This window comes from Salvelinus namaycush, chromosome 27 (genome assembly GCF_016432855.1).
Source record: "Salvelinus namaycush isolate Seneca chromosome 27, SaNama_1.0, whole genome shotgun sequence".
Taxonomy (NCBI): Eukaryota; Metazoa; Chordata; class Actinopteri; order Salmoniformes; family Salmonidae; genus Salvelinus; species Salvelinus namaycush.
This window is the reverse complement of record NC_052333.1, coordinates 18157091-18182837: the sequence shown is the minus strand read 5'-3', so window position 1 is coordinate 18182837 and position 25747 is coordinate 18157091. Positions and strand designations below refer to the sequence as shown.

Sequence of the window (25747 nt, the reverse complement as noted above, 5' to 3'; positions counted from 1 at the left end):
TACACAAGATGTACACACGCAGACACACACACAGTCTTGTGCAACGAGCCTATGGAGACACACAATTCAATTCTAACCCTAACCTTAAAACTAACCCTAAACCAATTGTAACCTTTACCCTAAACCCCCTAGAAATAGCATTTGACATTGTGGAGACTAACTGTCCCCAGTTGGTCAAATGTTTGTTTACTATTCTTGTAGGGACTTATAGTTAAACACGTCCATATGCACACACAGCAGAGCAGAGGACGTGCGGTCCACATTGTTGGGCAGCTTTCACTGCTGTCTTTGTTACTGTACTTCTGTCAGTCTGTTGTGCTGCAGGCAACATGGATCAGAGAGCCAACATCTCCCTCTCTCCCTCTCTCCCTCTCTCTCTCCCTCCCTCCCTCCCTCCCTCCCTCCCTCCCTCCCTCCCTCCCTCCCCACAGCAGGAGGCAAGCAACAACAATGGGTCCTCCAACGCTTTCCAATTAATTTACCCTCACAGATAGCTAGCTGCTCAAGACGTCTCCCCAAACACCGAGACAAAAACACACAGTCCCATGAATTCATGGTTTAGCAGACATACACCACGCAGTATGCACCATCCCAGAGAGCAAGCGTACAGACACACTTAGATACACAGGAAAGCTGACTGAGCTCTCTGGGTCTCAGATGATTTGTGTGTACTGTGGTGAGATGATGCACTCACTGCAACGTGTACACTGATACACCTTCAGATATCAAGGACAGCATTCTTGTGTCCCAAATGACACCCTATTTCCTACATAGTGCACTACTTTTGAAGAGAACCCTATGGTCTCTGGTCAAAAGTAGTGCACTATTTAGGAAATAGGGGGCCATTTGGGATGTAGCCATGCCTGGGAAGGGAAGGTAGGCCAGCCCTGGCCCATCCCTATCTCTTTAAGTGATTGCCTCAGGGAGATTCGCTCCCATCGTCCCATCAATGCAGTGGACTGCCTCAAGGCAAAAAGAAAGGGGCTCGCTGTTTTCTCACTAGGCTTTCATTTGAACTACACTGGGGTAAATCAATATACACAAGACAAGGGTATCGGAGACAAGAGGAGGGATACTGTAGTGGTAGTGGGGGGGAACTAGACCAACTAGACCAACGGTATACAGAGTAGGAATACGGTAGTGGTGGTGAGGAAACTAGAACCGACTCACAGCTAAGTCAGTACTGCAGCCCGTCCTCTGATAAGTGTGGTTTCTATGACAACGCTGTAGGTGGCAGTAAGGACTAGGTTTGTCATTAGGAGTTAAACAGCACCACGGTAACCAGGCTGAAAGAAACAGAGGTTACCACAGCAGCCAGGGGGTGGGGTAAAGTCTGGAGCTTAATCATTATATATATAACGTAATATAATATCTGCAACTAAGCAGACACTTTTATCCAAAGTGACTTACACAATGCATCAGTGCTTGAAAGAATGAAAAAGGTTCCACTGCTCCCTTAAATTTGACAGTACTTCTAACCAGGCAGTCTACAATATGTACCCAAGCTTTAGAGAATGAGAGGTGCAAGGCCCAGTACTCTGCACCAGTCAGCATCGGTCCACTTCAACCACTTAGCTAAATTCCTTCACTTCAACATCCCACTTCACACCAGATATACGTGTAGCGACACTCAGAGAATAATCCTGGACGGGATGCCTCAAGTTATTCAAACCATACTGTCGGCAGAAAACTGCTAGTCTATCAGAAGACGTCTTGAATATTAATGATGGTGATGCACATGGACACACTCTCTCTCTCACACACACACACACACACACACACACACACACACACACACACACACACACACACACACACACACACACACACACACACACACACACACACACACACACACACACACACACACACACACACACACACACACACACACACAGTGTATGCAAATCATAAGCGGAAACCACATGGTGTGAAAGGAAGCGTTTACATCAAGGAAATACAGGGTACATGCCAATCAACCAGTCTGATATAATATGCGTAAAATATGCCAACCATCTGGGGCGTATGTCTATGGAATGCCTTGGCATAGGATCTATAGCATCATTACAGTTTTTTACAATCACTTTGGCACTCATTTCGGAACCTTGATGTCATTTTTCAAAACTCTAGACACAAAACTCACAACAAATGATCAAAATGCAAATCTTTCTAAACTCTAACACTTTTTCAAATTGCTTGGATACAATACACATAAAGTTAAGATAATTTGTTCATTGAACTAAAATCACCTGTTCAAAATGACACAACTTAACTGTAACGAAACTCTAGCTCTTCCTCCTCCTCGGACGAGGAGAGGCGAGACGGATCAGATGACCAATATGCAGCGTGGTAGTTAGACATAATGAAATTTATTAAACAAGACGAAAAAACGAACTACACTTGATAATTAACAAAATAACAAAACGACGTAGACAGACCTGGACATGAGAACTTACATACAACGAAGAACGCACGAACAGGTACAGACTACAAAACAAACGAACGAACGATACAGTCCCATGTGGTACCAACATACAAACACAGGAGACAACCACCCACAACAAACAATGTGAAACAACCTACCTTAATATGGCTCTCAGAGGAAACGTAAACCACCTGCCTCTAATTGAGAACCATATCAGGTAACCCATTAACCAACATAGATACACATAACATAGAATGCCCACCCCAACTCACGCCCTGACCGACTAAACACATACAAAAAAACAGAAAACAGGTCAGGAACGTGACATTAACATCAAAGTATTACCATTTCAAAATACAATTCACACATTACATCTGAGATGACTGTCTATTCAAATCAAATCAAATGTATTTATATAGCCCTTCTTACATCAGCTGATATCTCAAAGTGCTGTACAGAAACCCAGCCTAAAACCCCAAACAGCAAGCAATGCAGGCGTAGAAGCACCTTTCACCTTTCATTTCATTTCAATGATCTAACTATCAATTGATACAACTGATCAAAATGATAAGTAACTGTTGCATTACTCTTAATGCATAGTTTTATGAAAACTGACAAACAATATTCCATGTTTAGATCATGAAAGTTTCAGGATAACGAGATCCATTGACACCAATTACCGTGGAACATGAACCAATTGGACTACATTATCTATGGATGTAATATTTCATCATCATTCTTTATCAGACACTGTTTCTATGGTCCCATGTACCAGTTTTCCAGACCATGTTTTCAGATTTTACATTACTGTACACTCACCGGCCACTTTATTAGGTACACCTATCTAGTACTGGGTAGGACCCCCCTGCCTCCACAACAGCCTGAATTATTCACAGTGTTGTACGTTAAGAGATGCCCTTCTGCACACCACTGTTTTAAACAGCTGTTATTTGAGCATTTGTGGCCTTTCTGTTAGCTTGAATGAGTCTGGACATTCTCCTCTGACCTATCTCATTAACAAGGTGTTTTGTCCACAGAACTGCCGCTCACTGAATGTGTTTTGTTTATCGCACCATTCTCTGTAAACTCTAGAGACTGTAGTGCGTAAAAATCCCAGGAAGGCAGCTGTTTCTGAGATGCTGGAATCACCATATTGAGTTGCAGGCAGCCACATGATTCGCTGTTCGAATGTAACCTTCCTTGATGAGCTAAATCAGGTCTGTAGAGCTGATGGCATGACCTATGTCATTGTATGGGATAATGTCAGATTCCACCATGCTCAAGCATGGTTTCAGGCCCATCCACAATTTATCACCCTGTACTTGCCCCCATACTCTCCTTTCCTTAACCCGATTGAGTAATTTTTCTCCACATGGAGGTGGAAGGTATATATGATAGGCGCCCTCATGAACAAGCCACCCTTCTCCAGGCCATGGATGACGCATGCAATGACATCACGGCAGACCAGTGTCAGGCCTGGATTCTCCATGCCCGAAGATTCTTCCCAAGATGTTTGGCTAATGAAAACATCCATTGTGATGTGGATGAGAACCTGTGGCCAAATCCACAAGACAGAGTTGATGGAAATATAGAAGTACAGTAATCAATCTTTTGTCTTGCTTTTTACAGTAAGCCAGGTGAGGAACACTGCAGTTGACCTTTAACTGTTTTTTCTTTTTTTGTAGCTAATTATTTTTGTTTCGATTCAAAGAAACCCATGTTGTGATTTTATTGTATTTCATCAATAAATTTCATATTTTGTTCAATGATTCCACTGTGTCTGTAGTATTCTCTCTACTAGTCCTTTTACAGTGATGTATTTACGTGTAGTAGCATAATGAAACATGTATCACATATTTTGTACTACAATATTTAATGATTGTACGAACAACTACACAGTGAAACTATCGGTATCTTGTGTGTGGGTGATCTAAATGAATGTTCCTATGGTATTTCATGATAAATAAGTTATTTGAACCAATGATTCTGCAAGTGCAAGGTTTCTTTAAAGATATGAATGCACAATGCAATGTTTTGAACATTGGACAGCCTGTGTTACAAGTGATGACCGTTTGGAGTTTTGTGTCTAGAGTTTTGAAAAATAACCACAAGGTTCTGAAATTAGTGCCAAAGTGATTGTTAAAAACTGTAATACACGGTGAGTGAGAATTCAGGCTATATCATGATTCATGCACACCTAAGTGTATTGAGCTGTCTAGATAAATGCATGTTAAATAAAGTTGGATTTGATATGTAATACTCTATGCCTACACACCTAACATCATATGTATAGTTTACAGAAATGTTTCATGCACTTATTCACATTTTAGTCATTTAGCAGACACTCTTAACTTCATTGGGATAGGGGGTGCTGTTGTCACTTTTTCTGGAAATCGTGTAATTTTTAAACGGCTTCCTACTCAATTCTTGCTCGTACAATATGCATATTATTATTATTATTGGATAGAAAACACTCTCTAGTTTCTATAGCCGTTGAAATTTTGTCTCTGAGTGGAACAGAACTCATTCTACAGCACTTTCCCTGACATGGAGTCAGATTTCACACATCTTGGCCCCTGATCTGGAGTCAGTTTAAAGGTCCCTGTGAATGCTATGAGGATACAAACACTGCTTACGTCTTCCCCTGGATGTCTTTACGTGATGACGCTTTGAATGGAGTCGATTGCGCAATCACAGCCTCTATAAAACAGAACAACGTGTAGGTAGTTTCCCTTTTCCAGCTGCGCCGGACGCACGGTGGACACCGACCTGCTCTTTTTCCAAGCTTTAGTGTAGCCAGTAATATTTCTCCGGTCATGTTTTTACTTGTAATAGGTGTTAAAGACATCATAAGGTAGTTAATTTAAACCGTTTTATAGCAATTTATATCCGTTTAGTGCGATTTTGGGACATTTATTTCTGAGACACTTTGAACTTCTGGGCACGTTTCCAGTTCATGCCGAACGCAGTGGGCATTTCCACATAGCAAGAGGACAGCTTTCGACCAAAAGACGATTAGACCCAAGAAAGGATTCTTTGCCCAAGATTCTGATGGAAGAACAGCTCAAAGTAAGAACAATTTATTATGATAAATCGTGTTTCTGTCGAAAAATGTTAATCGCTTATGCCGCCATTTTGTTAGATGTAGCTTCGCTTGGCGCAAACTGTATTGAAAAGTAAGGATAATTTAAAAAATGTAAATCAGCGATTGTATTAAGAATTAAATTGTCTATCAATCGCTGTCCACCCTATATTTTTTAGTCACGTTTATGAGTATTTATGTATACGACTAGATCACTGTCTAATATGTCGCACGACATTTTCTGACCAGCTGGGCAACTTTTGTCATTGTCTAACCATGATTTTGGTGGCTAAATATGCACATTTTCGAACAAACTCTATATGTATGTTGTAATATGATGTTACAGGAGTGTCATCTGAAGAATTCTGAGAAGGTTAGTGAAAAAATTAATATATTTTGGCGATGTTGACGTTATCGCTCTCTTTGGCTAGAATCAATGCTCTGGTAATGTTTGCACATGTGCTATGCTAATATAACGATTTATTGTGTTTTCGCTGTAAGACACTTAGAAAATCTGAAATATTGTCTGTATTCACAGGATCTGTCTCTTTCGATTAGTGTATGCTGTGTATTTTTACGAAATGTTTTATGATTAGTAATTAGGTAATACACGTTGCTCTATGTATTTATTCTAGTCGAGTTGTGACGGTGGGTGCAATTGTAAACTATGATTTATACCTGAAATATGCACATTTTTCTAACAAAACCTATCCTATACCATAAATATGTTATCAGACTGTCATCTGATGAGGTTTTTTCTTGGTTAGTGGCTATCAATATCTTTATTTGGCCGAATTGGTGATAGCTAGTGGTGTTGGTGGACAAAGAAAAAATGGTGTCTTTTGCTAAGGTGTTTAGCTAATAGATTTACATATTGTGTCTTCCCTGTAAAACATTTAAAAAATCGGACATGTTGGCTGGATTCACACGATCTGTATCTTTCATTAGCTGTATTGGACTTGTTAATGTGTGAAAGTTAAATATTTCAAAGAATTTTTTTTTTGAATTTGCCGCTCTGCCTTTTCAATGGAATGTGGGAGGAGTGCCGCTAGCGGCACCCCTGGCCTAAACAGGTTAACCAGAGTGACTTACACTTGTGCATTCATTTTTAGATAGCTAGGTGAGAAAAATCACATATCACAGTCGTAGTAAGTACATTTTTCCACAAAATAATAAGTTAACAGGCAAAGTCAGTGTTGGTAGTCAGTGGTTATTCATTCCTGAGATGATTCACTGCTGAATAAGACACACATCCTTTATGATAAGTGACATATACACTATAACTCTTCACCTAGAACCTCCGAGCTCTGAGCACCACCGAGGCAGAGGCAGCAGTCACAGACCTAAAGCTGACGTGTGACGGCCAGCAGGACTAAAACGTGTAATCGTCAAGGATTAAATCCTCCTGCACACACAAACACACACACACGCTCGAAGGCACGCACGCATACACACAGGAGCACATGCACACACACAAGCGGCCTAGGCTCCACAGTGACAGGCAGTCAGGAAGTGCTTGGAAAGCAATCTCTCTCTTCCTCGAATGAACAAACGCCACTCGCTCCGACAGGCAGAGACAGGGTTTTAAACATCCCTATTCACCTCATCATCATCATCCACTGAGGCACCTGGAGAGAGCTGGGCTGGGTGGCTGACTGCAGCAGAACTGCATTGTACTACTCATTGGATCGTATGACCTAATTCACATCCCACACATTCATAGAGTTACAGTTGTGATTATGTAGCTACTCAATCGAGAGGCAGTGACTGAAATCTTTTTCTACAGTAGGCCACCACTCAATACGCATCCTTATTCTAGAAGGGTTTAGTGACTTCTATTCAGCAGCATATGAAGTAAGCACATATACAAAGAGACAGGTTTAAAAGAAAGAAGTGTTGGTGGATGCATTGTGACAGGGGATGGGATGTAAGCAGCACACACACTCACACGTTTGTTTTACTATCCTTGTGGGTTCCAAACAATTGATTGATTTAAAATCCTATTTTCCTTAACTCCAAACCCCTAACACTAACCCTTAAATACCAACCATAACTGGCGACCGTGTCAGCGTACATGCGCCCGGCCCACCACAGGAGTTGCTAGCGCAATGGGACAAGGATATCCCGGCCGGCCAAGCCCTCCCTTAACCCGGACGACGCTTGGCCAATTGTGCGCTGCATTATTGGTCTCCGGGTTGCAGCTGGCTGCAGCACACGGAATCGAACCCGGATCTATAGTGACCGCTGCGCCACTCGTGAGGCCCTCCCTAACCCTAATTCTAACTCTAACCCCAACCCTAAACCTAACTCCAAAGCCTAAAATATACTTTTTTCCTTGCTGGCTAAATGTTCCCACTTGTCTGAACATTTCTGGTCCCCACAAGGATAGTAAAACCAAACACACGCACACGCATACTGTACCTGTGACATTTAATCCATCAGATCTCTGACACCAGACCAGTCGAGAGGAGCTTCTCCACTCTCCTGTCATCCACTTGTACTCATAGCACTGGCCCTCTGTAGTGGGAGGAGAGATATGGGTCAGTACAGACATACTTCACATTTGTGTGTGCGTGCGTGCGTGCGTGCGTGCGTGCGTGCGTGCGTGCGTGCGTGCGTGCGTGCGTGCGTGCGTGCGTGCGTGTGTGTGTGTGTGTATAGACTGACCAGTGCAGGGCCGGGCTTCCCACTCCTGTTCTGCATGAAGGGACAAATGCACATTTGTGTGTGTGTGTGTGTGTGTGTGTGTGTGTGTGTGTGTGTGTGTGTGTGTGTGTGTGTGTGTGCGTGCGTGCGTGCGTGCGTGCGTGCGTGCGTGCGAGCGTGCGTGCGAGCGTGCGTGCGTGCGTGCGTGCGTGCGGGTATAGACTGACCAGTGCAGGGCCGGGCTTCCCACTCCTGTTCTGGACACTGCAGTAGGTTCTCTGGCTCCTGGTTCAGCACGGCTCTGGATCTGACCTGCACTGAGCCGAAACCCAGGTCATCTCCACTGACACAGCTCAGCTGGCACGGGCTCCACACTGTCCAGTCAGTCAGGTAGCAGTCACCTGTACAGAAACACACAGTACATAACTTACAACACATTTAGCTGTACACAGTTGAAAACTTACAGTACTATATGAGACGTTACTGTTAACCATGTAACCTAACCAAATATATGGCTTCAGAGTCTATCCTGGTCCTATCACAACATTCCTGGCACTGGCACGACACAATTATAATGGGAAACTTGAATTTGGTTTGGATGTCATCCTATTTCCACACTGATTGTCACCAGGCAGACTTTTCAGATTTCCTCAGAGAATTCTCTTTTTGTTAAAGAGGATTAATAAACCCTGCCCCTGATAACGTTTAGAAGATCAACGTTCTCAAATACTTCCCCAACAGAGCCAGATCACATTTTTCATCATCCACTTTTCTACCTTGAATCAGGGTGTTCTCAGAAAACAGGCCGTTTCCCATAAGAATAGGTCAGAGCAATTCATTCATTCATCCTGTTGTAGTGACAGAGAGGAAGTGAGCACACATCTAAATACTAATTAGTCATAAAGCCATCAGGTCCAAGGAGGCCTAATCCTCCTTACGATTATCACCTGTCTTATCACCTGTCTGCTGTCTGTGTCAGGTGTCAGGCATGGTGGGGCCATGGACTGGGATACAATCAGGCAGGGGGAGGCTTGGGTGTGATGAGGCAGAGGAGGGGGGAGAGGTAATGCCTGGTGGGGTTTCATGTGGAGAAGGAGTGGACACCTGGATGAAGTACCTGTCTGATAGCTGCCTGAGCTAAACCACTGGAGATTAGGGCTGGCTATGTAGATATGTAATTTAGTAGGCCACAGGCAGAGGGTTTGTGTGATATGAATGAGGGCAATGAACGGTAGAATAGTAGGGAATTAGGCTACAAAGATGACTTTGACTACACATGTCCACAACTACCAAAAGCATCACTCTGGACACACACACACACACACACACACAATTTTCTGCTGTATGAGCTGGTGTCATAACGCTCTACTTCTGCTACACTGGAGCTGTCAAAATGGGACGTTGGATATGTCATTGACAGGCTTTGGCAAAAAAGGAAATATGGAACTGTAAAAATTCTCACTAGTCATTTTCAGATCCGCTTTTTTCCCTTTCCCTCTGAAATGTATGACGTCGAAAGGTTTATATTCAGAGAAAGAAGAAATCATGTAATTATATAATCAGATTTGAGAATACTGACTTTACTAGCTTGTTGGATTCAGGCGTTGGTGGGCTCACTAGCACCAGCCTCTGAGCATCTAAACATCCAGTCCTCAGTGCCTACAGTCAGTGTCACAGGACACTGCTCCTAACAGATTCATGCTATGAAAGAGCTGGGCTAGAATATATCACAGCTAGGACCATATACATGTATCTTAGCACATCTGCTGATAAATGTGATTTAATGGCAGTAGTGAACTCAGGTCAGCCTAAAAGGAACAGCAAAATGTTTCTGCATAGTTAGTAAATAACGTTGAAGGACAAAGGGCTTTCTCGACCAGTTAAAGCTAGAAAAATCTACGAAACACCATTAATGTTACACATTGAACTATCTACATAGTAGATTAGAAGAATGCTCAAAGGTGAATCTTTACTGACCATAGGGTCAGGTGTTTTTCCAGGTCAGATCTTGGCTGCCTCTTATCTAGGGACCGGGTCCACTGTCCAGGACTCTGTTTCATCAGTCATTGCAGGCCAAGGTAAGTTAGTTACCTGGACAGGGCGAGGTGCAGGGTTCTTCCAGGGTGACCCGTTTGTCTCCGTCTACCGAGGGCTCCAGGTTTCCACACAGCTCATCATCCACCAGGCTGCCCTCTTCCTGGCCAGACCCGTCCGACACAAAGCAAGACACGTTACGGAACCGCAGCCCTTCTCCGCACCTCGCACCCTAGACGATAAACAGAGAGAAAATACAGGTTAAAATACACCTCCATAGATATTTAATTTTGTGTCACAGATTGCCATTTAGTTTAATGACTCGGGTTTGCGCCACGAGAATGTGTTAGCCCTCTGAGCTAAAGCATAGGCATTAGCTTGGGAAGCTAACACAGGTCTTCAGGTCTCAGGCAAGGTTACCTACCACGTGAGCTTGGTTCACTGAACCACGTCCCTTACATATATACATTCACACAGAGCTGGTATGCTGTGTAGATAACATCCAACTGTTACAGTTCAGAGTTTCAGTGTCTGTCAAGGCCATGGCATTGATCTTTGATTTGTCAGAAATAGCTTCTCTAGCATTGTGCTGTAGGCTGCTAATGAGCTACTGTCTGCTGTCAGAAACCCCAGCAGCAGGAGAAAACAGCCCAGAACAAAGGAGTGTCAACATTCCCTCAGTCTGCAATACAGAATACAGTGCCGTCTGTCAAAAATATAGATGCTTCTGGCAAATAAGAGGGAAAGAAGGAGAAAGAGGCACAGACAGAGAAAGAGGCGCAGATAGAGAAAGAGGCGCAGACAGAGAAAGAGGCGCAGATAGAGAAAGAGGCGCAGACAGAGAAAGAGGCGCAGATAGAGAAAGAGGCGCAGACAGAGAAAGAGGCGCAGATAGAGAAAGAGGCGCAGACAGAGAAAGAGGCGCAGATAGAGAAAGAGGCGCAGACAGAGAAGGCGCAGACGGAGAAATAGGTGCAGACGGAGAAAGAGGCGCAGATAGAGAAAGAGGCGTAGACAGAGAAAGAGGCGCAGACAGAGAAAGAGGCGCAGACAGAGAAAGAGGTGCAGATAGAGAAAGAGGCGCAGACAGAGAAAGAGGCGCAGACAGAGAAAGAGGTGCAGACAGAGAAAGAGGCGCAGACAGAGAAAGAGGCGCAGATAGAGAAAGAGGCGCAGACAGAGAAAGAGGCGCAGACAGAGAAAGAGGCGCAGACAGAGAAAGGCGCAGACAGAAAAATAGGCGCAGACAGAGAAATAGGCGCAGACAGAGAAATAGGTGCAGACAGAGAAATAGGCGCAGATAGAGAAAGAGGCGCAGACAGAGAAAGAGGCGCAGACAGAGAAAGAGGTGCAGACAGAGAAATAGGCGCAGATAGAGAAAGAGGCGCAGACAGAGAAAGAGGCGCAGACAGAGAAAGGCGCAGACAGAGAAATAGGCGCAGACAGAGAAAGAGGCGCAGATAGAGAAAGAGGCGCAGACAGAGAAAGAGGCGCAGATAGAGAAAGAGGCGCAGACTGAGAAAGAGGCGCAGACAGAGAAAGAAGCGCAGACAGAGAAAGAGGCGCAGACAGAGAAAGAGGCGCAGACAGAGAAAGAAGCGCAGACAGAGAAAGAGGCGCAGACAGAGAAAGAAGCGCAGACAGAGAAAGAGGCGCAGACAGAGAAAGAGGCGCAGACAGAGAAAGAGGCGCAGACAGAGAAAGAGGCGCAGACAGAGAAAGAGGCGCAGACAGAGAAAGAGGCGCAGACAAAGAAAGAGGCACAGACAGAGAAAGAGGCACAGACAGAGAAAGAGGCGCAGACAGCGAAAGAGGCACAGACAGAGAAAGAGGCACAGACAGAGAAAGAGGCACAGAGAGGCACAGAGACAAAACATAACGTGTGTGAGAGAAAGATGGAAAGGGAGGCAGAGAGAGAAACAGAAACCCATACAGAGACAGAGGAACAGACAAAACAGAAAGTATGTGAGAAAGCGGGGAAGAGCGAGAGAGAAAGAAAGCGAGAGAGAGAGAGAGAGGGAGAGAACACCATGGTGATTTGCACTCTGACCATAAAACAGAAAGTAAAAGAGAAGGAAAGAGGAGAGCGAGAGAGAAAGAAGTGAGAGATAGAACACTGTCTCACCTCAGACTTGCACTCTGACCAGGGGCTGTATCTCCATTGGTAGCAGGGTCTGACAGGGCAAGGCTTCCACTGTTCCCTCTGATGGGGGCAGGGTCGCCCATCACCCTGGGGCACCTGGAGCACCGTTCTCCTGCGCCACAGCTTCCCTGTAGAGGAAAGAGAAAGGTGTTATTTCACACTTCTGTCTCTCAAGTGGATGATTGAGTGTCCAAGGCCCTGAACAAATCAAATTCGGTTATGTGGTTTTCTGGATAGTCAACAAAATGATGTATAGTGGCGGAAACAAAAAGAAAGTCCACTGCATTTCAATGAAACATGCATTGTTGTTGTGCTGGAAAAATATATATTTTCTCGACATAAAATTAACAGATTCCAGATATGTGGTCCCCAACCAGTCTTGATTGAATAGAGCCTTGTTAAAGATTGGGAGTGCCTTTTAAGCTATTTAAGTAGAGAAAAGGGTCTTATGATAACAGAATCATAGACGCCCCCAGATATACTCAAGTATATGACTCAAATCCAGTTCCATCACAATGATCTGGGGCTCTTTCAGGGGCTTCACTATCACGTTACACCACTATCTCAGGTAACTTCATTTCTCATTTCTCTCTTCCTCTCTCTCTCTCACTCTCTCTCTCTCCTCCCCCCTATTTAAAGTGGAATTTCAAAAAATGAAATCGGAGAGATTGTGTAATATCAGGGGGGTGTCAGGAGAAGGGGTAAGGGGGACAGGAAGGAATGCTCCTTCTACCCAAAATGCATGTTAAGTGAGGTGCCCGGGGGATAGACATGACACAATTCTGTCAATTAGCTGGTGTCTAATGGGAAACTATCCCAAAATGATATAATACATTCATGTTCAGTAATGCATACCACTTGAAAAGCCACCACAGAAAATAAACTAGGTCCTGTAAACTATGAGCACTATGAAAATTGAATAACAAAAAAGCTCACTGTCAGATATTATACTATCAATTCAGATTCCATTGTTCATAGGGTTAGGGTTATAGTAGGGCCATAGTAGAGTAGTGTCTCCACCCAGTTTGGATCACACTCCCCTAACTACTATAGTAACTTGCTGCAACATCCTATCAGACATTATAGTCTCTGTCATCTGATCTAACAACACTAAAGGCCAACTCCATCCATCCAAAACACTAGCCTAGGACCATCCATCCACACTGCTTGCCTATAAGCCCATTCATTCTAACAAGGTATTTAACTCCTAAAGGTTAATTGTCCCATGTATTTCCTTCACAGGCACAATTACTCCCCTCCTAACTCAACTGAATTAATCAAATTGAAATTTTATAAAGCCCTTTTTACATCAGCATTTGTAACAAAGTGCTTTATAAATACCCAGCCGAAAACCCCAAAGAACAATCAATGCAGAAGAAGAAGCACAGTGGCTAGGAAAACTCCCTAGAAGATAGGTACCTTGTAAGAAGGCTAGAGAGGAACCAGGCTCAGAGGGTGGCCAGTCCTCTACTATAGCTCCACTAGAGAGGAACCAGGCTCAGAGGGGTGACCAGTCCTATACTATAGCTCCACTAGAGAGGAACCAGGCTCAGAGGGGTGACCAGTCCTCTACTATAGCTCCACTAGAGAGGAACCAGGCTCAGAGGGGTGACCAGTCCTCTACTATAGCTCCACTAGAGAGGAACCAGGCTCAGAGGGGTGAACAGTCCTCTACTATAGCTCCACTAGAGAGGAACCAGGCTCAGAGGGGTGACCAGTCCTCTACTATAGCTCCACTAGAGAGGAACCAGGCTCAGAGGGGTGACCAGTCCTATACTATAGCTCCACTAGAGAGGAACCAGGCTCACAGGGGTGACCAGTCCTCTACTATATCTCCACTAGAGAGGAACCAGGCTCAGAGGGTGACCAGTCCTCTACTATAGCTCCGCTAGAGAGGAACCAGGCTCAGAGGGGTGACCAGTCCTCTACTATAGCTCCACTAGAGAGGAACCAGGCTCAGAGGGGTGACCAGTCCTCTACTATAGCTCCACTAGAGAGGAACCAGGCTCAGAGGGGTGACCAGTCCTCTACTATAGCTCCACTAGAGAGGAACCAGGCTCAGAGGGGTGACCAGTCCTCTACTATAGCTCCACTAGAGAGGAACCAGGCTCAGAGGGGTGACCAGTCCTCTACTATAGCTCCACTAGAGAGGAACCAGGCTCAGAGGGGTGAACAGTCCTCTACTATAGCTCCACTAGAGAGGAACCAGGCTCAGAGGGGTGACCAGTCCTCTACTATAGCTCCACTAGAGAGGAACCAGGCTCAGAGGGGTGACCAGTCCTATACTATAGCTCCACTAGAGAGGAACCAGGCTCACAGGGGTGACCAGTCCTATACTATATCTCCACTAGAGAGGAACCAGGCTCAGAGGGTGACCAGTCCTCTACTATAGCTCCGCTAGAGAGGAACCAGGCTCAGAGGGGTGACCAGTCCTCTACTATAGCTCCACTAGAGAGGAACCAGGCTCAGAGGGGTGACCAGTCCTCTACTATAGCTCCACTAGAGAGGAACCAGGCTCAGAGGGGTGACCAGTCCTCTACTATAGCTCCACTAGAGAGGAACCAGGCTCAGAGGGTGACCAGTCCTCTACTATAGCTCCACTAGAGAGGAACCAGGCTCAGAGGGGTGACCAGTCCTCTACTATAGCTCCACTAGAGAGGAACCAGGCTCAGAGGGTGACCAGTCCTCTACTATAGCTCCACTAGAGAGGAACCAGACTCAGAGGGGTGACCAGTCCTCTACTATAGCTCCACTAGAGAGGAACCAGGCTCAGAGCATTGCCAGTCCTCTACTATACTCCTACATACTCCTATAACAATTGTAATAAATCTGTCACTTCCTGCCGTAGATGTAATTGATATTATCTACATGTGTCAGTGTTATTTTCTCTACGGCTGACTGCACACGCACAGGGCCTGGGAGGCCTATTCTGCTCCTTAATGTTGAACACAATTACAACAGAGTCTCCCGGGCATGGCGTAGCTTGCAGCTAGTCTCTATTCTCACACATCTGCCAATTCATCTTCTGGTGAACCCACCGTGATGAATGCCACGATGCATTCCCCGTAGAGAGAATTGTGCTGCCCCCATAGAGGGTCTCTCCTTCCTTCAGAGATTCTTATACCCGTGAAACCATGAGCGAAATAAACTCCCAGTTCTTTTTAATCAGCAGTTAGGGTTTTCTTGAGATTCTCTCATGTGTGCTTTGTTTTAAAGGTGGTTCAACTCAAACGGCGGTTCGCTATTGCATGCACCCCATGGTAATTATTATTCTCCAATAGGATTTTGATTCTGTGTCTCTCTACTCCCTCAACGGGTGGTCTACTGACAGCGGTGAGTTTGGGGGTGAGGAGCAGTGTGTGACTGGGTGGGCCGCTGGGTAAGGGGGAAGAGCTAGTGCCAGATGTCGCTATCAGTGTTTGGCCGAGGAACACACGTGGCTGTGATTATCTATGCACACAGGTCTGATATGCCCCGGGAAACTAGTGTGTGTGTATGCGTGTGTGTGTGTGTCTGTGTGTGTCAGACCTGGGTTCAAGTATGTGTAATTGAGTATTTGTTATGAAATAGTTATTTTCTGTGTATTTGAGTATTTTCAAATAATGTGGCTGGAATCAACTACTTCTATTGGAAGTATTTGAAAGTATTCTCAAATTATTTCCCTTAATAATACTATTTGAATGCATGAGTTAGTGTATTTGAATATTTACAAATCAGTGCGATGTGAAAACACACATATGCGTGCACGAGTGCCTGAGCGTGCCTTTATGTATGTTTTCACATCACAGTTATTGATACGACTCATTGGTGCTTCCAGGTGTCTCCATTTCCTTTAGAAAAAAACTATAACCTGCAATTCCTGGCTCAGGAACAGATATTAGCTACTCAACGTAACCGTGTCCTGCCATCCGACATGGAGATCAAACATCTACTCCAGGATGAAAAAGAGTGAGTGTGAGAACATGTTCTCTTCCTCTCCTCTTCCTATGGTTCACCTGCTGCAACTCTATCCCTCTATCCTGTGAAAATTCCTCACTTTGCCTGAGGACAGATTAAGGGCTACCACAGTAGCTAGAGCCTGTATTGGTTTCACATCTCAACCTGTATTTGCTTTCTGCCCAACTATGACACTGTCCAGTGCTCTGAAGGACTCCTGAATCCTGGAGTGGTCCCTCAGGCCCAGAGCACACAGGCTTAATGGACCGCCAATCAATCCTCTGATCCTATAGAATTACACATGAGGACATCATCATCCCTCCCCCTCCTTCTCTCCCCCCCCCCCCCCCCCCCCCCCATCCCTCTCTCCGTTGGTTTAAGGCTCACAATCGTTTCCCTCTCACATCATAAAACGTTTCCCATTTCAGCCATAACCCTGGAGAGGAGAGGTTCTGGCTGTTTCTGAGCTGTGTGTGGTGCCGGGAGCTGATCAGCAGCACTGTGAACCTGCAGCGCTATGAGCAATGAGCAATGACTCACAGACTACCCACCGTGCCTGCAAATCCACAACCTATATCCACACCCTATATCCACACCCTATATCCACACCCTATATCCCCACCCTATATCCCCACCCTATATCCCCACCCTATATCCACACCCTATATCCACACCCTATATCCACACCCTATATCCCCACCCTATATCCACAACCTATATCCACACCCTATATCCCCACCCTATATCCACACCCTATATCCCCACCCTATATCCACAACCTATACCCACCCTATATACCCACCCTATATCCCCACCCTATATCCCCACCCTATATCCACAAGCTATATCCCCACCCTATATCCACACCCTATATCCACACCCTATATCCACACCCTATATCCACACCCTATATCCCCACCCTATATCCACACCCTATATCCACACCCTATATCCCCACCCTATATCCACACCCTTTATCCACACCCTATATCCACACCCTATATCCCCACCCTATATCCCCACCCTATATCCACACCCTATATTACAATATAGATTTGATGTAATGTGGACTATAACGTACTTGAATGAATGGATACATAGTCAAATGACTTCTATTCACACACTATCCACTACGCCTACACATTCACTGTCTAGCTGTATACAGCACATGCAGGGGCTGTAATGTAGCCTGAATGGATCTATAGAAAAATAGATAGGTGACAAAGATAGGTGAATGTACCACTTAATCAGTTCTCTGTTGTTGTGGCTTGCCCTTCAGAATTGGGTTCACTTAGCCTTGAACGCATTCCCAGCATTCAAAGATGGAATCATCTTTTTGAACACAAAGTCAGGTGAGAGTGGGTCAAAAAGATGGTGACGTACCTGCTAGTCCACAGGTTTGTGTGCACTCGGACCAAGGTGACCAATCAGATAGCTGGCAGTTGACGGGACACTCCACCACACAGGAAGCGTTCATCTGCCACTTCCTATCCAGACCCAGCTGAAAGAGAAAACAAAAAGAAAATAAAAGTACTTTATTGGGCTATTTGTGGCCAACGAGAGACTCTTCTTCCGCCCTCTTCCCAAGTCCCCTAGGCAACACACAAACGTACACAAACAGCAACCAGTCTGGATTCTGAAGACAGAAGATTTGCTCTTATTAAAGACTAATGCTTTGGAATGGAAAGAGAAGAACACACACCTCTTCACAGAACTTGAGGTCCACAGACTTGCCGTCACTTCGTACACAGTCCAGCATGCGTGTCTTTATGCCACTACCACACACAGCTCTCTCACTCAGCTGACAGGTGCTCCAATCTGCATGAAGGAAAATGAAAACAGGGGAAAACCGTGAGGTGAAAAAGGAGACTGCCTTTCTCCCAACCGCTTTCCTCTCCATTGCACTTAGTTCAATCTCAAATGTCATGCGGTCTAAATATACTTGAGGTAAGATCAAATTCAATGATGTATTTACCATCCAGAGCCATATTTCCATATTGATATACGTCTCTGGTACCAACCATTGCATACAGTAATCCAGGCTGACATTTGCCTTACCGGTGATGTTATAGGAGTAGTGATAGCAGTTGCTGTTGAGGCTGCAGAGCTCGGTCTCCGTGGTGTTGGGGCACAGCTTTCCCTCTCCAGGTTGACGGATGAGGTATGCCGTCCTCTCCCGAGTGCTGATTTTGTTGCATGGCTTAAACCAGAGAATAAATCAATCAATCAATCAATCATTCAGATTATTTTATAAAGCCCTTTCTGCATCAGTCGTTGTCACAAAGTGCTTTTACAGTAACCTGTCAGGGAATCCACTTTTAGTTTGGCGTTTAATGCAAACCAAATATGAAACCCTGTTAAAGTGAAGTTACCACTTTCCGACCAGCAAATCGAAAAAGGTTTTCCATGAATATATTTTTCTTCCTACATTACTCTCTGTCTATTTCCACCTCTGCCCATTTTCCCAACCAACCCCTACTAGATAAACTGGTCTATTCAGGTGGTGGTGACAGGCATTTCTATTTGGAGTGCTGTCTTCCCCTGCTCATGCAGGGACATATTCCATATCCAAGGTAATTAACTTTCCCAAGGGATCTGTGGCAGAGTGCCTGGGAATGGGAATGGCAGGGACTGTGACACGATTGACCCCTCTTCCCACTAGAGGTTCACCACAGGCACACATACACATACACATACGTGCACACATACACACACACACGCATACGCATACACCCACACACACACACATACACATACACAAGGGGTGACAGGGTGGTCACAGCATGCTATGTAGAGCTGCATGAGATCATCTTCCCTGCTCAGTCATCCCATCCTCTCTCCCTTTGTTCATTTCTCAGGATAAATCACAGCTATTCTCCCACCGGAGATCAGCATCAACTGAATAGCCATCATTTAAATTGGTGAGAGCCCAGTAGGAGAAAAACACATACCAAATGGACATCACCTAAATGGCTACGAGCCTTGCTGGAGAATCACACTTACCGAATGGCATCCTTCGAAACTGGTGAGAGACCAACAGGAGAATCACACTTACCGAATTGCCATCGCTAAAATTGGTGCAAACCCAAAGTGAGAGTTGCTGGAAAGAGCTCTGCTGTGAATAGTTTTTTTCACCGTGGGAAAATGGCCCAAACAGGTTAATGGAGAGTAGACACTTGGCATGATTGGCCAGTTATTATATGTTAAGGTGTGAGACAGAGATCCATGGTGAGAAGCAGAACACCTCTGTGCTCTCCAGCTATGAGTTAACCCTTTAAGCAGTCTACTCTTGCTTTCAGTGTTCAGCACCAAATAAATAAACTCAGCAAAAAAAGAAACGTCCTCTCACTGTCAACTACATATATTTTCAGCAAACTTAACATGTGTAAATATGTGCATGAACATAACAAGATTCAACAACTGAGACATAAACTGAACAAGTTCCACAGACATGTGACTAACAGAAACGGAATAATGTGTCCCTGAACAAAGGGGGGGTCAAAATTAACAAAAGTAACAGTCAGTATCTGGGGTGGCCACCAGCAGCATTAAGTGCTGCAGTGCATCTTCTCCTCATGGACTGCACCAGATTTGCCAGTTCTTGCTGTGAGATGTTACCCCACTCTTCCACCAAGGCACCTGCAAGTTCCCGGTCATTTCTGGGTGGAATGGCCCTACCCCTCACCCTCCGATCCAACAGGTGCCAGATGTACTCAATGGGATTGAGATCCAGGGTCTTCGCTGGCCATGGCAGAACACTGACATTCCTGTCTTGCAGGAAATCACGCACAAAATGAGCAGTATGGCTGGTGGCATTGTCATTCTGGAGGGTCATGTCAGGATGAGCCTGCAGGAAGGGTACCACATAAGGGAGGAGGATGTCTTCCCTGTAACGCACAGCGTTGAGATTACCTGAAATGACAACAAGCTCAGTCCGATGATGCTGTGACACACCGCCCCAGACCATGACGGACCCTCCACCTCCAAATCGATCCCGCTCCAGAATACAGGCCTCGGTGTAACGCTCATTCCTTCGACAATAAACGCGAATGCGACCATCACTCCTGGTGAGACAAAACCACGACTCGTCAGTGAAGAGCACTTTTTGCCAGTCCTGTCTGGTCCAGCGACGGTGGGTTTGTGCCCATAGCGACGTTGTTGCCGGTGATGTCTGGTGAGGACTTGCCTTACAACAGGCCTACAAGCCCCCAGTCCAGCCTCTCTCAGCCTATTGCGGACAGTCTGAGCACTGATGGAGGGATTGTACGTTCCAGGTGTAACTCGAGCAGTTGTTGTTGCCATCCTGTACCTGTCCCGCAGGTGTGATGTTCGGATGTACCGATCCTGTGCAGGATGATCAGTTGTCCGTCCTGTCTCCCTGTAGCGCTGTCTTAGGCGTCTCACAGTACAGACATTGCAATTTATTGCCCTAGCCACATCTGCAGTCCTCATGCATCCATGCAGCATGCCTAAGGCACGTTCACGCAGATGAGCAGGGACAATGGTTATCTTTCTTTTGGTGTTTTTCAGAGTCAGTAGAAAGGCCTCTTTAGTGTCCTACGTTTTCATAACTGTGACCTTAATTGCCTGTAAGCTGTTAGTGTCTTAACGACCGTTCCACAGGTGATGTTCATTAATTGTTTATGGTTCATTGAACACGCATGGGGAACAGTGTTTAAACCCTTTACAATGAAGATCTGTGAAGTTACTTTGATTTTTAAGAATTATATTTGAAAGACAGGGTCCTGAAAAAAAGACGTTTCTTTTTTTTCTGAGTTTAGCATAGAATACATTACAATTGTACTGCATCAGTCCATCTACTGAGGTGGACATTTCTTTGCTCCCAAACAAACCCAGAAAACACAAAACACCTTAAATATTGCAAAGTGATAAAATAGGTGATAAAACAACAAGTTAGTCAGTATCTGTCCATACCAGTGAGCAGCGGCTCCAGGCCCCCCAGTCAGACAGGACACAGTCCTCAGGGCAGGGCAGCTGGCTGTCTCTGGCCCCTAGTGGCATCTCCTCTGGGTCACACAGGTAGTCCTCCACAGAGTCCGACGGCCCATCCATAGTGTTCTGCATACACCTGGACAGAGGGGGACAATAGGCTTGTAGTACTGACTGGCCCTGTCATGCCAAATAGTGTCGTTGTCGTTGTCGTTGTCGTCGTCGTCGTCCCCCCCCCCCATTCGATGAGTTCTAGCTTCCGTTGCTAGGGCTGTTGCTAGAACTTGCAAAATTCTGACCGGCCTACACTGAAATGAATAAGTCAAATAGGTTAAGTTGTATCTATATGAGCTGATTGTCCATACCTGACTTTTCTGGTCTGCACTCCTTCTCCACAGTTCTCCTTCAGGTCCACATTGCTGACCTTCCAGACACTCCAGGGTTCAGCCACCCACACGTATTGACCACAGTCACTGAGACACGGCACCACCTCATACACCTTGTGAGAGACCACTAGACTGTAAGCCATCTATAGTCACTATAGCCATCTATAGCCATCTATAGTAACTCCAGTGAACTTTTAGTCATTTTTGTGTAATTTCTTTATTTTAATTGTGATTAATTGCATTGTCTGAAATAGGAAACCACAATGAAAATATCCAAAATACATAAGCTAAAATCTACAATGCCATGTAAAAACAAGTTGACATTGAAGTTAAAGAAAGTGTGCTTTCTCAATTTACCTAATTTTGCTAACGTTACTTTGGACAAAATCAAGACGTCAATATTCTTGTCATAAAAAAAAAATCAAAAATCTTAAATTACAGCTCACTTTGAGTTAATTCAGAATCGCGATGAATCACAACTGGATCATCTGTTTTAATCATTTGACATCCCTATATAAAAGGCAAGTGACAAGTCACTCACCTGAGCCTGTGGAGGGGGTCAGTTCATACACCCAGGAAAAGAAGAAGAGACCACGGGGAAACAGACAGTGAGTGTTTAAATACAGGATTATTATTATAATGAAGTTCAACATGTTCTCTTGATTCTCATAGATTTCACAGTTCCTTTCCCTTCTTTAATCTTACGAGTACAAGGCCTAACTCGGCTAATGAATAAAACACTGAAAGATGTCCACTCTGGCTTCTTTCAAAATTAAACACTCTTTTGGTTCCTTTAATCGAATGCATTTAAATCACGAGTATTTTAATTAAAAATTAAAACAAGCCAGGGACCTCTACCATCTACCATGTTCTAGGTGAGAATAGAGAGTCAAGACTTGTCCAGAAACCCCTCTCGAGTGGCGCAGTGGTCTAAGGCACTGCATCTCAGTGCTAGAGGTGTCACAACAGAACATGGTTCGATTCCAGGCTGTATCACAACCGGCTGTGATTGGGAGTCCCATAGGGCAGAGCACAATTGGCCCAGCATCTTCCGGGTTAGGGTTTGGCCGTGGTAGGCCATCATTGTAAATAAGAACTTGTTCTTAACTGACTTGCCTAGTTAAATAAAATATATAAAATATCCCTTACTCTTTACCCCCTAGACACTAAGTTGTGTAGATCTGAGTAGATTTGATTGGTTTAAGCAATATGGTACAAATCTGTCCAATCTTCTCAGATCTCCGCAAGTGTCTAAGGGTTAGGGGTTGTTTCTAGACAGAGCCAAGAGTGATGAACATCCCCCAATCACCTGGTTGACGTGGTCGAGTTTGGGGCACGGTCTACCACCGTTGTAAGGTTTCTCCCTCAGCCACTTGGAACGCACTTTGACCCCGCTGCCGCAAGACTTGCTGCATCGTGACCAGTTGGACCACTCACTGAGTTTACAGTCAGACGGACAGGGGATGATGCAAGCCTCCTCAATATACCCTTAAACCAGAAAGAGAGACAACTAGGCTTCAGTATAGTTTCATCATCTGACAGCATCTGTATCAGTTTACACAGTTAGTGATGCATCAAGCTACTGTATTCAGTTATACAACATACTGTGAAATTGGGTTGCAAAATTTAAACTGTAAAATATCTAACTGAACAGCACCTGGAGTAAATCCAACATTCCTACTAATGAAAAGCTACAGAGAGGATTATAAAGAACTGAGATGGCAGCGCAGGGCAACACACAACACTGTTTACTGGAGCTTGGCAAATACAATGAAACAAGAGAGCAGCAGCCTGTTGTGTGATTTAGGAGGCTGTTGTTTTCTGTGTTTCACAGAGAGAGAGAGAGGGAGAGAGAGAGAGAGTGACACACACAGACACACAGAGACACACAGATACAAAGAGAATGGCGAGAGCGAGAGACAGACAGAGACACACAGAGAACAACAGAGACACACAGACAGAGAGAATGGCGAGAGCAAGAGAGAGCAAGTGAAAGAGAGGGAGAGAGAGAGAGAGAGAGAGAGAGAGAGAGGTCATGATTTTTTGTTTTTTGGCAGGAGTGCCTCTCTCTCGGCTTGTTATTTCTGTTTATCTGCGCGAGGGTGGATTACTGAGCCTCATTTGTCCACTGAAAGAGTAGGGAGGTCATTGCTCTTAGCTGAAGCTAGTTCACAACACAGGAACCTGCGAGGATCCACAGTAATGGAAAATACATTAACATATTATGAATGAGGAATTTTAATGTTCAAGTTTGAGTTATTATTTCTTAGATTCTTTTACATCTGGTAAATGTATGATTCTGAACTTTCTGACATAAGATGAGATCAGGACAAACACAGTCTATTTTTCCCTCTAGGCCATTTTAATGTAATTTATTCATTTTATTTTTATATATTTTTATTTAATATATTTAAATGATAATAATAATTAGAGTAATATTCCAATAAAAAAATCCAATAAAATAATGTAATCCATAGCACGTGTGGGAGCCAATCAGGTAGCTTGATTGTGTTACAATACCAGTAACTCCTGTATAGCCATTGCATCATCACTGATCTCCTATGGTTCCTTAAGCTTGAAAAAATGCCACCCTAATCCTTCATAGTGTGACGTGTAGGGCACTTGGGCAGTGGTGTTGGAGAGGTAGACATACAGTACAATAGCAGCAGCTAGTGTCTAACAATTGCTTGTGACATCTCATCACGTCGCTGCTCTACACTATCAACCACACCACAGGCCCCATACTGCAAGTGAAGCTATGATTCATAAATGCATGGGTTTTTACAGAGAACAAACACTGAAGCCCACTCACTGCTCTAAGCACTTGGTGTAGTGCTACGTCTAACATGGGTTAACATGGAAGAGACAATAGCACTGTGATTCCTAACTTTCTTCTCAGCGTTGGTTCGAAGGCGATACTACTGTGTATTCCTGAACGCTAATACAGCTTGTTGGGACGAAAGCAGCTCTGATGCTCTACATCTGCATTGCTTGCTGTTTGGGGTTTTAGGCTGGGTTTCTGTATAAGCACTTTGTTACATCTGCTGATTTAAAAAGGGCTTTATAAATACATTTGATTGATTTAAATGTGATTAATGTTCCTTTGACAGATTTGGGCTAAGGGCAGAGCGACTGCATCCAGCTGAGCAGGCCCTTCCTCTTCGTTATCACATCGATTTGTTCTCTATTGAATTTACAATCAGTGGATGCTGAAACGGACACAGTGAGATGAGTGTTTGCTCTGCACTCTCAACCTGACATCCGATTGGGTGGAATGGAGCCACATCGGGAGAACACATATGTAAATGGTGGAATGGAGCACATCAGGAAAACACATATGTAAATGGTGGAATAAATACTTTCTTAATGGAGAGAACAAGGGAACAACATTATCGAAATGTATTCAATAATGGGCTGAAACAAATTGATGAGAAATCCAAAGACCAAAGCCAAAGCATTTTCAATTGCCTTATCTTGCATTTCTCCTCACTCGTTTTCTGTTTTCTGTAACAGGAACTGGCCTGTTCTGTGTATGATGATGTCATATCACTGAGCTTGCCTTTAAATGGAGATACAGACACCCTGTATGAATCACAGTGGCTATGTTTAATGCACACAGCTTCAAGGGAGTGATTGAGAGATGGAAGAGAGACTGGATTTTTCAGACACTTTTTGTGACTCCCCGTGGCTGTTGCACCGTGACAAAGGTACTGTAGACGTACCATCATAACATCATCATACATAACAAGGTGACGTCCTCCTTATAGACATGAACAATAATTGGATGTTGGTGAGAGGCCTGTAAGACTCACCGTGGCTGTTGCACCGTGACGTCTCCACCAGTCTATTGTCCTGGTCGTAACACACCATGGCCTGGTAGCGGTAGCCCTGGCCACACTCCTTGATGTCCCCCTGGATCTTCATGCCCGGCTGGCCCTCCATGCGCCCACCCTCAGGCAGGATGCAGTCCGACCAGTTCCCCACGGGCTGGGCGTTGTACTTATTACAGGGGCAGTACTGGATCTCACTGAGGGGGTACACCTGGTTGTTCTTACACTGGTCTCGCTTTTTGCTCTTCCCTGAGAAGAGAGAAGGGAGAAATGTAGGACAGGCAGCCTGGCTGTGTCTAACTCATACAACCCGAA

General features: G+C 44.7%; 1 protein-coding gene across 1 annotated transcript in view; it reads right to left on the bottom strand.

Annotated features, from left to right (window-relative positions):
• LOC120022280 (thrombospondin type-1 domain-containing protein 7A-like) overlaps positions 1-25747 on the bottom strand; it is a 95387-nt gene that overhangs the window by 6629 nt on the left and 63011 nt on the right. The window contains exons 14-25 of the mRNA XM_038966184.1: positions 25415-25681; positions 22912-23090; positions 22144-22149; positions 21582-21715; positions 21202-21355; positions 18325-18466; positions 17969-18084; positions 17650-17767; positions 12313-12458; positions 10245-10419; positions 8381-8554; positions 7929-8024 (exon numbers count right to left, since the gene is read on the bottom strand). Of these exons, the coding sequence (XP_038822112.1) occupies positions 7929-8024; positions 8381-8554; positions 10245-10419; positions 12313-12458; positions 17650-17767; positions 17969-18084; positions 18325-18466; positions 21202-21355; positions 21582-21715; positions 22144-22149; positions 22912-23090; positions 25415-25681 (1707 nt within the window). The remainder of the gene's footprint in view (positions 1-7928; positions 8025-8380; positions 8555-10244; positions 10420-12312; positions 12459-17649; positions 17768-17968; positions 18085-18324; positions 18467-21201; positions 21356-21581; positions 21716-22143; positions 22150-22911; positions 23091-25414; positions 25682-25747) is intronic.